Source organism: Sus scrofa, chromosome 6 (assembly GCF_054392235.1).
Source record: "Sus scrofa isolate SSC_HxYL_T2T_F1_AM1 chromosome 6, Sscrofa_HxYL_maternal_Yorkshire_Landrace_v2.0, whole genome shotgun sequence".
NCBI lineage: Eukaryota > Metazoa > Chordata > Mammalia > Artiodactyla > Suidae > Sus > Sus scrofa.
In genome coordinates this window covers 37,173,532-37,189,661 of record NC_139388.1, presented here as the reverse complement: position 1 = coordinate 37,189,661, position 16,130 = coordinate 37,173,532, and the positions used below count along the sequence as shown (strand labels likewise).

Below are 16,130 nucleotides of genomic sequence, written 5' to 3'. Positions count from 1 at the left end.
CCCCACCCGGGTGGCCCTGAGCCGTGAGTGGCCTGCGCCGGGGTCTGCGAGCCTGGCAGGCTGGCTCTACTCCATGCGCAGCGACTGAGTCGGGCTAGTTCGGCGGCCCAAGGCTCCAGCTCTCCACGACTTCTCCCTCCCAACAGGAAGAAAGCGGAGAAAACACTTTTGAAAGAGTCGCTTTTTCAAAAGACTAGTTTTTCTTTTCAAATCCTTCTAGGACTCCACCTCATCCTGGCCTCCCTGGGGACTAACTAGGGGGGAGAACTGTGGGGCAGGAACAGAAGAGCACCGGGTCCACGCCTCACTTGGGCAATCTCTACCTATCCCCGGGCGGATCCCGGGCCGCTGGGGCTGTGATGCCCGCCCGCTAGAGACGCGGCCCCCTGGATGGCACGCAGAGGTGAAGCCATCCGGTCTGAGTTTCAGCGCAGGCCGCGTGCTTGTTGAAGCTCTAAATCAGAGGAGCCGCAGGAATAAATCGAGAAACATTGCTTATTATGCAATTATTAATCCCCCCTTCTCTCTTCCCTCCAGGCGCTAATTAAATTCATCTCTGAATCTTGGGCCAGGAAAGAAAAAAAAAAAAAAACCTCTAAAAGGACCAGAGCCAGAGGGGCCCATCCAGACCGCGCACGGCTCTCCCAGACCATTGGCTGCCCACCTGCTTTCCTTCCCCCTCCCCCGACCTCCCACCCCTGCCGAAGCGACTGGATCAGACTTCCAGACTCAAAACGAAGTCGTTTATTTCAATTTTGCTTTCACATTATGTTCCGATACAATCAAAACTCCTGGACGAACCTCTTGAATAAAAGTCCTGCGATGAGCGCAATCACAGGTCCTGGGCGCCCAGTAACACGGCGGGGGCAGACTTGGGATTCAGAGGTGGTGGTATAAAACATACGCTTTCAGGATCTGTGGAGCAGACAGATAGGAAAATCCAGAGGCAGAGGTGTGGGGAGCTTGCCGTTTGGGGCAGAAGGTTCCGGCTCCTCGAATTGGGATTATTCCTGGACTGGGGCTGCGAAAAACCCAAACTTCGCTTCCAGGCGGGCAGCCCGGCCTGACCTAACAAGATTTCGGACAAATTTCTTACATTTGCACCAAAGCAGGGAGAGCAGGTGGATGCAGGGCTGGCCCTAGGCCCAGCCCTGGAAGGAGCGCAGGCCAACTTGGCTGGCGAGGAACCGCTCTTTCCTTGGCGCTTCCGAAGTTGCGTTCCACCAAGTTCCCTAAACCCTTCCGCATCTCTGCCCCCCAAATCTCGCAACTGGGGAAGATTCGGCGTTTAGAAAGCTGTTTCAGAAAAATAAAAGCCCACTTCAACTTTATTGGATTAAAGCAAAATTAAATCTTGGCTATTCACACGTATGTTACAGAGGACGAGGAAGCGTCCGGAAGAACCTCCTGGCGTTTAGTGGAGCCACAGAACACGAGGGCATGGACAAGCATCAGAACATCAAGCAGCCTTAGATTTCACGATCACTCCGAATAGGACAGAAATACGGAGATACAGCCAGTTTCCACTGGGAAGAGTTCTTCGTATACAAATGATATATATTTGTATATATATATATTTTATACCAGTCACCGCTGAGTCCTTTCTCTGCTAACAAGCAGCTGAGGATACAAAGTATCTTCAGCTAATTAACTCGAGCAGTGTTTTAAGAGCAACACTGGCCACGTTAAAACAACCCCTCCCATCCAAAAAAAAAAAATCCTTCCCCCTTCTCCAAAATAAAAAAGGAAGGGAGGACATATTAGATTGCAGCCGGTGGAAAGATTCAGAAGGGGTCGGAGGAAGATATTTCACATTATACAGTGAAACGTAAAGTTTCTTTTATACAAATTGTAGGAAGCATGAACGTGAGGGTAAGAAACAATGACAAGGCAGTCTCTCTTTCTTGATTACTGCAACTGGAAAGGGGGAGGCGAGTTTATTTTTGGAAATGGGAGTGCACGGAGCTAAGCGGAATTTACTTCTCTTAATGAGGAAACGGACAAAGTTGTCCAACCGCCCGGGTGCGCACCATTTCCCCAGATGCAGCCGGGGAACATGTAGGAAGTTTCACGTCGTGCCGCTTTCTCGTCCTCTAAATTTCAGCCACTTTATCTTTTCCCCTCCTGCCTTCGCCCTCTCCCTGCCGCCGTTCTGGCGATGAGCCAGTCAGAGGGGAAAAACGAGGAATCCGGAGAAGGTCGAGTACTTCCAGCCCCCCATCAAGTTTCCCCGCTCCAGCTTGAGGTATGCTCGGTCGCCTTTCTCCATCTGGATTAGAACTCCGTTGCTGGCGGCCTCCCGGGTTACGTCCTGGTCACCAGCGAAGGCTGAAATCACCGGCCACCCGTTTAACATGAGGCTCACCTGAGAAAGAGAAAGGCCTACTTCAGAGGCGAAACCTAAGCGGGTACCCAAGCGGCGTTGAAGACGCGAACCTTCTTTCTAGCTTGGCTAACCGCCGGGAGGCCTGGAGGCAGGAGGCAGGGAGAATCGGAGGGAAAGGGGGCTTTGCAGCTTACTGCCGAGGGTCCAACGAGGCGAATAACTGCCTGTTTTGGGAGACAGGAAGGGTCTGTCCCCCAAACAGGAATCACTTTCATTTTGGGGGCGCAATCCCGACTACGCTCTTTTATCCACTTTAACGACCCCGTAGGTGGCTTAAGCGCTCAGAGACCTTCGGCCTCACCCTCCCCGAGCCCCCACACCCAGCCTCCGAGAGAAGCTCGGGCAACTGGCGCTTCCGAGAAAACAAACACAAACAAACAAAAATCCTGGCTCCTCCCGGTCCCAGCTGCCGGGACACAGGAGAAAGGCAGTGAAGAAATCAGGCAAGGCTTCTAGCTGATAAGAAATCTCGCGCAGAGCTGCGCTCTGCTTCATCCCTAAACCTCGGGCTCAGTCCCCGTCCCAGATCCAGCCCCGCCCGCCACCGCCTGGTTTTGCCCTTGCGGTGGCATCAGCACCGTCTCCTCAGTCGTGCATTCCGCCTTCTGTGTCCGCCCAAAGAAAACCTGAACACCTTTGGGAACCTGGAGAGCGGGTGAGTGCAGTCTGGGGCAAGGCTGAAGCCGAGGGAGTGGCACTACGCCCCTCGCTTCTCTCTCCACCCTTCAACTGCTAAGGCTCGGCGCTGCTAGTTCAAAATTCTAGAGTTGGTCCCCAAAACGGGCGCCAGGAGACCCCCGAGCGTGGTGCTGAACCCAAGCGCACAGGCGTCTAGCTTAGCGTGCGGATAGGGGTGGGGAGGTCAGGGGTACTGTCCGTGGTGCTGAAGGCGAGGGTCGTGGAAAGCTTCCGGAAGCGGGAACTGACTGTGAGGCTAAAAAGCAACCTCTAAGGGAAATCCCTGGAGTCCCATAGCGGGAGAACCTCCTTGGAGGGTCCCAGAAGGAAGAGGCAGGAAACTGTATTTGGGGATGGGACTGGGTTCCAAAACCCAATGACAGGGGACGCAAGGGACAGTCCAAGCCACAGAACCGTGAGGCCTTGCTACCAGTCCCGGACACATGCAGCTGCCCCTATCTCCCACCTCCATAGGGCCCGCTCACTCCCACATCTTGTAGCCCCCTACCGGGACCGGGGCCTGGCCCTGAGGCAGCAGCTGACCTGGATGGTCTGTCTGTTGTAGACTTTTACCACGTGGAAGTTAAAACTGTAGATTCCTTTGCGCGGGGCGATGAAAGTGCTGCGTTCTGAATCAAAGTTGTTCCCGATGTTCACTAGTACCTATAAGGAGACGGGAACGAAGGGGAGTAGGCAAGAATCTGTCCCGAACTCTTGGCCCCGCGTCTCCGCAGAGACCTTGGAGAGGATCGAACATCTATCTACCACCTCTCCGCCAACCCCCACCAATCCACCCTTCAAGGAGCACTCACCTGGTCGAAGTAGATGATCATGGTGCGATTACTCATCTCGGACGGCTCGTGGTTGGTGCTTCTGATGGCAGAGAAAGCCACCTTGGCGCTGCCGGAGCGCACAGAGATGCCCAGAGCTGTGCCCGTGGGATCAGACGTAGGGTTGGAGTCGCAAACCACCAGGCACTTGCCCTCCAGCACGATGGGCTCCGTCTCATTCTGCCCGCGGGCTGGGCCCGCCAGCCACGCTGCCCCCAGCAGCAGCAGCTCCACGATGCCCAGCATCGCGGCGCCGGCGCCCACCCCGCCCCCACTCCGGGGGCTGCCTGCGCCAGCCGCCCCCCCCACCCCAGCCCCGTTCCGAAGCCCCCTCCTCAGCTCGGTGCGCAGCTCTGCCGACGCTGCTCTGGACACTAGTGCTCTTCCTTGCACTCCTGGGCAAGCTTGCCCCCCGTGCGATGCTCCTGGAGCCCGTCCGGGCCTCAGGGGTGCCGCGGCTGCCCAGCCGCACTTGGATGCATAGCCTCTGCCGTTCGATCCCCGCTGCTTCCGCCGCCTCCTGCCCGCACCCGCCGCTGCCGCCGCCGCCGCCTCTCTGAATTATTGATGCAGCCGGCGCTGCAGCCGGAGCGGGCGGAGAGCGCGCGCCGGGCACAAAGGCGCGGACCGAGGCCTGGCCCCGCCCCCGCCGCCTCCCTGCCCACCTCCCGGCCCACCTCCCTCCACAGCTCCGCCCCCGCGCCGGCAGAGGCTCCGCCCCCCAGCCAATCCTGGCGCGCCGCGCTCCCCGCCGAGCCAATGGAGGCGCTGTCCGCGCGCGGCCACCTGACCCGGGGCGCCGTTGTTATTAGGCGCGGCGAGGCGGGCGGCGCGCGGCAGCAGGGTTGGGCTCTGGCCGGGAGTCGACCGAGGGAGAGAGGGTCGGGAGCGCGCGCGCGCGCTCACTCCCCTCGCGCCCGGACTGTCTACCGCGGCAGGTCTTTTTCTTGCCTCCCGCCTCCCGGCACCGTCTCGTTCAGCCCCCTTAGCTCTTCCAACCGCCTCCCTCGCCGGCCCTCAGGTAGGCGGCGGTACGCACGCCAGGGTCCAGAGTAGAATTTCAAGGTGCCAAGAGACACCCGCGTGTGGGCACGCGGGGCGGGAGGGGAGCGCCCCCCAGCGGGCAAAGGCGCGAGGGGCAGCGGGCGCGTGGGTGAGCCTCGGCTTGCTGGGCGGCTGGGCTGCAGGGCGCGTGCGTGCGCGGCGGGGCGGGGCGTGCGCCGAGGCCGGGATGGGAGGGGTGCACGTGCCGTCGCCGGGAGCTGGCGCCGGAGTGGGGGTGGCCTCCAGGCCAGCGTGCGCCTTCCCGGCCTCCCGGCCAAGATCGTGGAGCTGGGCCCACTGCTCTCTCCACTGCTCAAAGCACTTGCTCTACGGACCGCGGAGTGGGATCGTTCATTTGAGATAGATCATTGAACACTTAACGAAGTGTCAGGCGCAGAGAATGCAGTGATGAGCAAAAACTGAGGAGGCCTGCCTTCGTGCTTCTTCTAGTGCAGGAAGCAGTGACAAGTACAGTGGCGTTAGAGGCAGGCTCGTTTCCCAGATACCTTTTTTATCTTTTGCACTTAAAAATTATATTTCACATCCTTTTTTTTATTTCCTGTGCATCTTTGCAGCACGTTTTATCCACTTGTACTTACGTTATTATTGCCTTGAGTGTAAACACCAAAATCTTGTGATTTAAAGGCGATTTTTCAAGGATAATTTTAAACTTTAAAGGAGAATGAATTTTCATCTCACGCATTGCTTTAGAACTTTACACACACGTAGTGACAAACGTAAAAGTAAAAACACAGTTTTGCTAAGTGCTAGAGAGAGGGAGGTTGCTGAGATGGTAAGAGGAAAGGCGAGTTCTGTTTCGGGTGCGGAGAGTCCTGAAGATGAACGCAAGCGGTTAACCCGAAGGAGGCTGGAGGGCGATCGGACCTCTCTTGTCAAGTCCCAAGCAAGAGCGCGATACCTAGCCGAGGCAGGTTAGGATGCTGCCCACCCGGGCATCTGACACTTTGGTCCCTACCGGGCGACCTTGAGCCTGCGCTCTCATCCGAGCCAGAGCTGACGTGAGGCCCAAGGCGGCCCAGCGCGAGCCCGGGAATCTGGAGAGACTTTGGTCGCGGACTGACAGCACCCCCTTTAGGCCTCCCGACTCGCCGCCAGTAGGGTCTGCCGCCACCTAGGGTACGCTCTCCCCTAGGAGGGAATCCTGCCTTGGAACCGCCAACAGCTGCATTTCAGCTTTTCTCGGCCTCCTTTGTTTCTTTGAGACTTCGGTAGCTGTTTAAAGAAGCGCCTGGAGGGGTACCCCATCTCCTGCCCTAGGTTGGTCGGGACCTCCAGGAGAAAGGGAAGGGGCGGCGGAAGCGGCAACAATTTTCCTTTAAATTAAATTGACACGAAACTGTTTTTTTCAACTCACATCTTTTTGAGCCATCCCCAGAAAGCATCGCCAGCTGTGATTACACCACACCTAATGTGAGAGGGTGTACTAATTTCAGAGGTGAGAGCTGAATAATGAGACTGTACCCAGTATAGCCGCAGAGGCTGGCGGCTGCAGCCGTGGAGGGTACGTGGAGAAACACCCATGTAGAACCAACCGCATGCAGTCAGTGCCCTGGCTCTACACAGTTATGCCACAGATACTTACCCAGTGCTGTCCCTGTCTGGGGGAGGGCCTGTTACCACGGAGCTCACAAACAGGGCTGAGATTACCTAGAGAGAGCGGGTGGCTCTCCAGCCCGCCTCTTCTCTCCTCTTCGTGGTCAGGCTCTGGCAGACAGTGGCCAAGCCTAAGCTGCCATCTGTATGCCAGTGATTCCCTGTCTTATCTGGACCGTCTCTGCCTCCCTACATCCCAGACCTGTCATTCTAAGGGCCTGCTGGACCTCTTGGCTTGGATCTCTAACCTGCAGCCGTATTGTACTGACCTATACTTTGTATCCTTCCCTTGGTCACCGGAACTCTGTCTCTTCCTTCTTTCCCTACCCCAGTGACAGCAGCTGCACCCACCTAAGGACATCCCCCCCCATCTAACTTGTCTCTATATCCAATTTTTTTTTTTTTTTTGAGCCATTCTTGTAGGGCTGCCTGTTTGGGGTTCATCATCTCTGGCCTGAGACATTGCAAAAGTCTCCTATCTATCATTCAGGGAATCAGTGTAAGGCTCACCTCCTGGCTATGCTATATACTGCTTCGTCTTTCATTTGATGGGTAACTATTGAGTGTCCTGAGATATGTAAGCTCCCCTTTTCTCCCATATGAAGGAGACTTACCTAGCCGATATTTCCGAATGATCACTCCCCAGCATTCCCTGGCTCTCTTGTACATAGTATGTGTTTTAAAAAAATAATGAATTTAATGTGAATGGATATGTGCTTTCCTGAATTGTGAAGACTAAAAGAGGTAATGTCTATGCGGAGGAAAATCCAGTGGAAACCTCAAAAGCAGTCATGTTTATTTTTAATGTTGTCACATTGTTACACTCAGGATTCTTTCCGCTGCAAGTGACAAAACCAATTCAAACTGGCTTAAGGACCGCATTTAATTGATGAAAAAGCCTACGGGTAGCTCTTGCTGAATCCATCAGTCAAGGTTGTCAGGATCTGTTTTCTGCCTTGGGCTTCATTTTCAGACAAGTTGTTTCCATAGGATAGACCCTTAGAAAGTACTACCAACCAAGTGCAAAAAAAAAAAAAAAGAAAAAAAAAAGTTGGGGGGTGGGGGAGAGCATGTTTTCTTTAGTACTGGCTGCAAAAGTCCCAGGGTGGTTCTTACAGGGGCATCAGACTCATTTCCCCCTCTCTGAACATGGAGGATGGATTGTTCTGCTGGCCAAGCTTGGATTCAGATGTCTTCCTCCAGAAAGTGGTTGGACTCAAGAAGCTGTCAAAAGGAAAATTAGGGAAGTGATGCTGGGCAGGCAGAAACAACACCTGACTCCTTTAATCCCTCTCAAAGGGTCAGCTGCAGGGTGTTTCACTCTAAAAGGATGGTGATGAAGAGGGATGCAGTAGCCAAAACAGTAGATGTGTGTTTGTCTTGGTCCTTGGGAACCTTCAAGATCTCAGCTAAACCTGCACTTAGGTACCATTAATGCTGATGTTATTACATAAAGGTTGGCTTTGGAGTCCTGAATGCTCTTCCAATGGTAGAACCAGAGAAGAATAAATTATTGTTATTTTAACTTTCTATTCTAAAAGATTTCTATGGCAACATTTTGTTGATTTTTCTTTCTTTTCATTTCTTAGGCTCCTAGAGAAGTGAAAATCTGCTTTCTCTGTGGATAGGTACCTAAAGTTCCTCATTATTCATTGATTAATGAGAACAAATGAAATATGAGAGAGAAGGTATGAAAAATAAAAGGACTGAGTGAGGTCCTGGCTGAAATGTAAAGCCATAGGGTTTAACTTGCGTTTCAGGTGTTGAAATGTTGGTGAAGTATTAGAAAACCACCTGTCTGAGGCTCTTAAAGTAATATGTGATAGAGATTTGGGGAACTGCAAGATTGCAAATCATGAATTTGTACTGTTGTTGTTACATCCTTTACCTGCTGCCTTAAAGGCAGCCTTATGCTTTGGTTAAGTCAAGGTTTATTTCCTTGCTCTGCACTCTAAATTTCCTACCACAATGCATTCTGAGAAATGAATGTAAACAACTGTCTTGATCCCCCCAAGCCCACCCTAGAAAAAACAACAACCCCATGTTTTGGAATGAGAGCGTTTTCAGAAAAGGGGGACTATTTTGTCACAGGATATGAAACAAACTCATCCTTTTATTAACTCCAAATGGATTCTCTAATATTTATACACATCAAAACAGTTTTTCATCTCTTTTAGCCTTGGTTCAAAGGCCCAGCCAGTACCATTCCCTAGTATTTAGTTCATTTGCCCAGAAAGCAGAAGAGAAAGGCTGTTTTGTCCTGAAGAGGGTTAAATTTAGGATTTTGGTGGTCAAGGTCATTTCAAATTAATGTTTGGATCTAGACTATAAAATCTGGGAATCTCAGTCATGCAAAGTGTAATATTTTAACTTTCACCCAAACCGTGGTCCTCCTGTGTATGCTTTTTTTTACCTATTCAGATGCATTTTGAACACAACATTTCTGCTGTTTAAATTTAAAAACTGTATGTTATAAAATTAGCTTTGCAATTGGACATTTTCACTAAATGTAAGGAAATCCAGGATTATTTTTTTAATGAAGGCCAGGTTTGTGGTTAAAAAATATATATATACTGATCCTTAAAAAAAAAAAAAGTCGAAAATATATTCAAAATACCTTGAGCTCTTAAATTAATAATAAATTGCGCATTTTTCTAGCCACTGTCATCGGCTCCATTGAGAGAAGCTGGCACCATTTTTAAAATGATGCCCTGAATCTGCTGTGGTTGTGCTGGTAGGAATTTTTCATGACGCTGTGTCTTCAAGTACATGATGTTAAGGTCAACGGGAAAACAAAAACATGCAATAATGTAATCCTACAGGGCTGCTCTTGAGAGAAAAAAAAAAAAACCACATAGGTAACATCAAACACTAGTTGGAATTTTTCCAAGAAGTAATTATCTGTGTGCTTTTGGGGTGGTGATTATGGGGACAAACCAAGGTTTGGCCATTTCAACAAACATTTATCAAGTGCATGAAATGTGCAAAGCACCGTTTTAAGTCCTTGAATGCTGCAAAGATGAATCGCACATGACCCCTGCTCGTCCACCCCAGACGTGGCGTTTGACAGTGATAGGGGTCCCTCCCGGGGAGCCTTCATTTAAGATTCTTCTGATTCTACTCAGAAGGCTTCTTAGTAGTGGTGCTATGGAAGTTCCTACGTGGTAGCTTTGCTGATTCTCTATGTTTATTTACACCCACCCTGTAATCAGAAGTTACAGAATTATGCACTCACTTAAAAGGAATAGATTAGAGAACATGCAAACAGATATTTCAAGCATTCCTTCAAGTACATCTGACATTCATCAGAGAAATGGTGAAGGTTATCATCTGGGGGCAGCTGGATTGACATTTGGGGAAAGTCATCTCCAACTCAAATAGGGATCTTAGGGAAATTTCCTGGATCTTGCAACCGTTGCCAGTTGTATACAGTTGTATAAAGGCTTCCTCCAGTTCAGAAAGCTCTTGGGATGGGGGTCTTAGAAAAAAGTCTGCCCACTAGAGGGCTCGTTGAACCAAATACTTGTGTGTTACTAGAGGGTAAAGGAAACGAAGGATTTAAATAGAACTTTAGGAGTTTCCATTGCGGCTCAGTGGTTAACGAATCCAACGAGGAACCATGAGGTTGCAGGTTCAATCCCTAGCCTTGCTCAGTGGGTTAAGGGTCTGGCATTGCTGTGAGGCTCAGATCCTGCGTTGTTGTGCCTCTGGCGCATCCATATGCCAAGGGAGTGGCCCTAGAAAAGGCAAAAAGACAAATAAATAAATAAGTGGAAATGGAATTTTAAGAGGGAGGGGATGCAGAAGAAAAAAGAAGATTTTGTTTGTTTTTTTTTAAAAAAAGGATTCTCCAGGAGTTCCCGTCGTGGCGCAGTGGTTAATGAATATGACTAGGAACCATGAGGTTGCAGGTTTGGTCCCTGGCCTTGCTCAGTGGGTTAAGGATCCAGTATTGCCAAGAGCTGTGGTGTAGGTCGCAGACGTGGCTCAGATCTGGCGATGCTGTGGCTGTGGTGTAGGCCAGCAGCTGTAGCTCCAGTTAAACCCCTAGCTATATGCCAGGAGTACGGCCCTAAAAAGCAGGAAAAAAATAAGAGTAAAAAAGATGGTAGCTCCTGCCAGCAACCCTCCTCCTTTCCTGGGTTCCAGCTTTCACCTCAGTAACACCCTTTCCTCCCTCTGTATCTTCAGCTTGAGGCTGGGAGTTTTGCCAGTCCCTGGGTTCTCAGCAACCTGTGCTGATTCCCCCAGACCCTGCCAACACCTCTATAGGTTGTCCCTTCATTAAATCTCTCCGTGTGAACTGAGTTGAATTCTCTTTCCTCCTGGGAGCTCAGTGATACACTGTAGCAGTACACAATCTGGCTTCACCTTCAGAACCAACGGATTTGATATATGTTATCCTCTTATGGAACCATTATTTGTTTAAGCGCTGGTTCTATCATAGAAAAAAAAAATCACTCTGAATTCAACCCTAATACATTACAAAATCAGAATAGGTGCAGGACGTGACCAAAGTTTTAACCAAGCTATTCATCATGAGTTTTAAAAATTCACTGCTGATAATTATGCTGTTTTCAGAATGTTCCAGTGGAAACATCAAAAGAAAGTATATTTTAAAATAACAAATAGTAAAATAAATAAATAAGTAAAAATAAAAATTAAAAAAAGGAGTCCCCGTTGTGGCGCAGTGGTTAACGAATCCGACTAGGAACCATGAGGTTGTGGGTTCGGTCCCTGCCCTTGCTCAGTGGGTTAACGATCCGGCGTTGCCGTGAGCTGTGGTGTAGGTTGCAGACGCAGCTCGGATCCCGCATTGCTGTGGCTCTGGTGTAGGCTGGCAGCTGTAGCTCCAATTCGACCCCTAGCCTGGGAACCTCCATATGCCGAGAGAGCGGCCCAAGAAATGGCAAAAAGACAAAAAAATAAAAAAATAAATAAAGTAGCAAATAGTGACTCTCCAAGTAAAGTCGATCCTGTACTTGCAGTATAAGGGTATGCTAATATCTTATAGAAAAATACAGTATTATTTTGTGAGCTCGTAAAGCTATTTTGAGTTTTTAAAATATGAAAATAAAAATGTGCTTTTATTATTGAAAAGCATGACAATTACTGCTATTCAATTTTTTGAACTTGTAAACTTTTATCTCTGCGTATTCTCAACAAATCAGGGCTTTATTGTTATTCTCCGAAACAGGTAATGTCTTAGATTTATAAACATCAGTTTGAAAACAAGCCACGAAGTATATTTCAGTGTTTAGGTACTTATGAAGAAGTCCTTTCAGTCATGCATTTAGCTTAACTATCCATTTTACACTACTGCCCAGCATTGTTTGAGGTCCTTATCAAAACAGTATTAAAGGCTAGTTAGGAAATATAAAGAAATTAGAAAGTAAACCTTGATGGGTAGGCTGTCTACACATGGCAACAAAAGTTAAGATAGATTAGATTAAAATATCTATTCAATTATTTATATCAGTCTAGAAGAACAGGCTGATTCAATTCCTTTTTCTTCTGATTGCTGTGGTAACACACTGCATGCTGTAACTGTTTTAAGTATAGATTATTGAAATTTATCTATGGTCTTGTCAGTCTTTTATAAAATTTCACAAATACTTTCTTCCATCCTCTCTAGGAAATGGGTCCCAATATTTCATGCACCAACCGTATCAAGGGGATAGGGTTATTGCAATGAGACCTCCATGTCCTTTTTAGATAAAGAGAGACCAGGATTTGGGGTCTTCCACCAGGAGTGCCTTGAACCTTAAAAGTTGAATCTTAATTCTCATCAAGTCAACTGCCTACATGTTGCAGACTAAAGGCCCAGGGACGGTGTGTTCTCCTAGACAGTGGTTCTCACGCGGGCTCTAAGATCAGCATGCAAGGGCCAAAAATCTCATGCTGGAGACTCACAGCAAGAAGTCTTTGATAGGTATGTCATCTCTCTTTGTTTCGTTCCCTCACCAGCAAGGTAGGAATCTTAGTGAGCATTCCCCTTAAAGGCTGCTTTTCGGGATGGAATAAGCTAATCCATGTGATAAGCCTGCACCTGGCCCAGGCTGTCCATCCGTGAGGTCACTGCTGTCCTCCTCAGGCCCCCAGGTAGGGGAAGTGCTTGAAATAGAAGCCCATGTGCATTTCCCACTGCCCCATGCTTGCCTCACATGTATCTTGAAGTTGGCCAGGCGCTCCCCTAGCTCTTTGCCAGTGGTTTTGCTTCTTTTGGTGCCCAGTTCAGGCCATAATGTCTTTGTTTGATTTTGGTAGATATATTCCATCGAAAGTCCTCATTCCCGGACTTAAAACAAAGGCTATTCAATGTACCTCGATAAGAGAATATGCACAAGTTGGCACAGTTTTCACAAACACGTCATGCACTCCTTTTTCTATATTTAATCATTCATCTCCTGCATATTGACTCTCTACGGTGTGACAGGTATTTGTTGTGGGGACCAGGGGTAGGTCAGTGAACAAAACAGCAAAACCTCCGACCCTCTACGGAAGCTGGCTGAGGGAGAGATTTGATTTTGTGGCACCCCTGTTCTTCTCATTAGGAATTTTACCACCATAACATTCAAGCTAATCACCCCCATCTCTTTAGTCTACACAGTTATGAGACCACAGTTTTTGCTGCTGAAACTTCCCTCAAAATATACCTTATGCCTCAGGAGTCAGATTTTTTTTTTGGGGGGGTAATGACAATTTATTTTCTATCTTGGGATTCAGTCAGAAAAGCATCATTATACATTTTATGTTGTCATTTCCATTTTTTTTTATTATTATTATTATTATTATTTTTTTTTTTTTTTTTTTTTTTTTTGCTTTTTTAGGGCCACACCTGAGGCATATGGATGTTCCCAGGCTAGGGATTGAATCGGAGCTACAGCTGCCAGCAACAGCCACAGCCACAGCAATGCAGGATCTGAGCTGCGTCTGCAACCTACACCACAGCTCACAGCAATGCCAGATCCTTAACCCATTTGTGCAAGGCCAGGGATCAAACCCGCAACCTCATGGTTACTAGTCGGATTCGCTTCCTCTGCGCCACATAGGGGGCTCTCATTTTTAAAATTTTTTTATTGTTGATACTTTTTGTTTTAATCAAAGTATGGTCGACTTACAGAGTTGGGCCAATTTCCATTTTTAAATGTAAGCATATTGGAGGGCTGTGAGCCTGGCTGCCAGTACATGAAAGGTGAAGGTAGTTATTGTGGAGCCTTGGCACGTTTTGTCAAGGGAGAATGGTTTGTGTGGTGTTCGTCTATGAAAAGTTTTGAAAATAAATTTTAATGTGCCCTTTAAATATGTCTTGTTTTAAAGAGATTCCATTTTAAAACATGCTGGGAGAAGAATTTGATGGCGGTGCTTGAGATTGAAAGGAGGGTGCCTGGAGCCTGCGTTCCTGCTGGGGGCTCCTTCCCTCCCCACTTTGTGTCAGTGTTTTGTGTCTGTGCATGTCTGACAGCACACTCTTGGGCTCAGGAAGTGCGTGTGCAAATGCCCTTTGTGGGGGGGGGGGCTTCAGTGTTCCCACTCCTGTGACCATGCAAATACTTGCTGTGTGCCTACCCCCCACCCCTACCCCCGCCCCGCACAGGAAAGCGAGACCCTGACCTTGGGCTTGTGCAAACATAATTGAAAGCTTTCCCCATCTCTTGCATCTTCACAAGTGATTCTTTCTTATTATGCTGGGATAGGAGTTCTTTAAATAGCAATATTCTCCCATGGACATCGCCCACAATGCTGAGAGTACACCTTGCAAAAGGTGACTCTGGAGTAGAGGGTGCCTCCTCAGCACGGCCTCAGAGCCGAAGGGAGGGCACCCCCAGAATATCGAAAACAAATTTATAGCCGTTCATTAGTGTAAGGAATCGGGAAAACGGTGTGCCACCAACCCCCGTAGAGGAAACAGAGCCGCCACACCGGCGCAGACGTGAAGCTCTGAAGATGAAGCTCTTTATAGGGACTCTTGTTTATTCTAGAGAAACCCACTTGCCTATTTTGAACCACTTTTCTTTATAGCATATGTCTCACTGTGTGACCAAAACGGTGTTTATAGCTTAGTCACTTGGCAAAAATGCCGTCATTGCATCAAAGAGAGATCCATTTTAAGTCTGAAGCATGGAGAATGAATGGGCTTCCGTAGTCTGAGGAAATGCCCACACTGCAAATTTACACAGTGGATGTCTTGTTGTTGTTGTTGCTGTTTTCTTTTGTTCCCCATAATATTGTTGCTAGATGGGGCTGCATCCTTTAACTAGAGGATAAATAGAAGGCTGAGTCAGTTTGTCGAGTCTCGCTTATTCTAATAAGAACCTTTGCTGCTACTCAATGAGAGGAGAAAACTCGGGGGCTCTTCATGAGATTATTATCCACCAGATTATTTCAACTGAAACATCTTTCCCCACGTATCTGAGACAATTTCCAAATTGTTACTCTTTAATACCTATTGCCATTAAGTGGGAAGAAAACAAGATGCAAAATTATAGGATGTGTGTAGGGGAATTACAAAATTTCTATAAACTGTGTATCGAGGATGACAATTAGCAGATTAATTGATTATTGTCTTTGGCTAGGATTATGATTTTTTTTAGCCTTCAAATGAACTGCAAATAAATGTATTTTAATTTCCAGTTTTAAAAAATGCCTAAGAGTATTTCCTTTTAACAGAATGAAAGCCCACATTATGTCCATTGGCATTTTCCCCTCTTCCTCAACCTGCAAACCACACATGAGGTTGCTCGTAGAAGTGCCTGTCAGACAAGCAATGATTTGCATTCATCAATAAATCATCTGTAGTTAGAAGTAGAAATCATTTCTTCCCAGCACAAATACCTCTTTCCAAAGTAGCTCTCGGGAGTTCCTGTCGTGGCTCAGGGGAAACAACCCAACCAATGACTGTGGATGTGGATGTGAATGATGATGTGGGTTCGATCCCTGGCCTCGCTCAGTGTGTCGGGGATCCGACGTTACCATAAGCTGTGGTGTGGGACACAGATGCGGCTCAGACACCACATTGCTGTGGCTGTGGTGTTGGCCGGCAGCTGCATCTCTGATTCGACCCCTGGGCTGGGAACTTCTCTGTGCTGTGGGTGTGGCCCTAAAAAGAAAAGAAAAGAAAAAAAAACGTTGTTTTCTCCTGTGAATGCTGTTGACATCTCAGAAACTGGGATAGCCTTTGTTATGTGCATCGCTCTAATCAAAGCTTTATTTAGTGGGGTGGACTCAAGGTCACCCATTTAAGAAAAGCATCAAGTTAGTCTCAATAGGAAAATCATCTATTCCTAAATCTTTAACCATTGAAAAGACTCTTTGGGAGCCTATAGATATGAAAGTTGGATGAAATTAAATAGTGTGTATGAAAATCGGCAATACACAACAAGAGCCTACCTGTGCACAATGCCTATAGTTAAAACCCAGTAAACCTTTGACAGGCTCAACATGGGGCTTTCAGGTAGTTGTTATATCAAATGTGGGAGATGTCAAAATGTAGTCTGGCAGAGATAAAATAATTTGCCCAGGGTCATTCATCTGGCAGAGGTAGGATTTTTTTCTGTCCCCCAGCTCTAAAAACCTGT

At 48.1% G+C, this 16,130-nt stretch overlaps 1 protein-coding gene and 1 long non-coding RNA gene across 2 annotated transcripts in view; one reads left to right on the top strand and one right to left on the bottom strand.

Moving 5' to 3' along the window:
* Positions 1-2,162: 2,162 nt before the first annotated feature.
* CBLN1 (cerebellin 1 precursor) lies at positions 2,163-4,146 on the bottom strand. Its single transcript, NM_001112679.1, is given in 3 exon segments — positions 2,163-2,365; positions 3,608-3,727; positions 3,877-4,146. Coding segments are annotated over 3 exon segments (582 nt in total). The 5' UTR covers positions 4,141-4,146; the 3' UTR covers positions 2,163-2,167.
* A 583-nt stretch (positions 4,147-4,729) lies between these two features.
* LOC146402303 (uncharacterized) overlaps positions 4,730-16,130 on the top strand; it is a 52,125-nt gene continuing 40,724 nt past the window's right edge. Inside the window, exon 1 of the long non-coding RNA XR_014805938.1 lies at positions 4,730-4,915. This is a non-coding gene — a long non-coding RNA (uncharacterized LOC146402303). The remainder of the gene's footprint in view (positions 4,916-16,130) is intronic.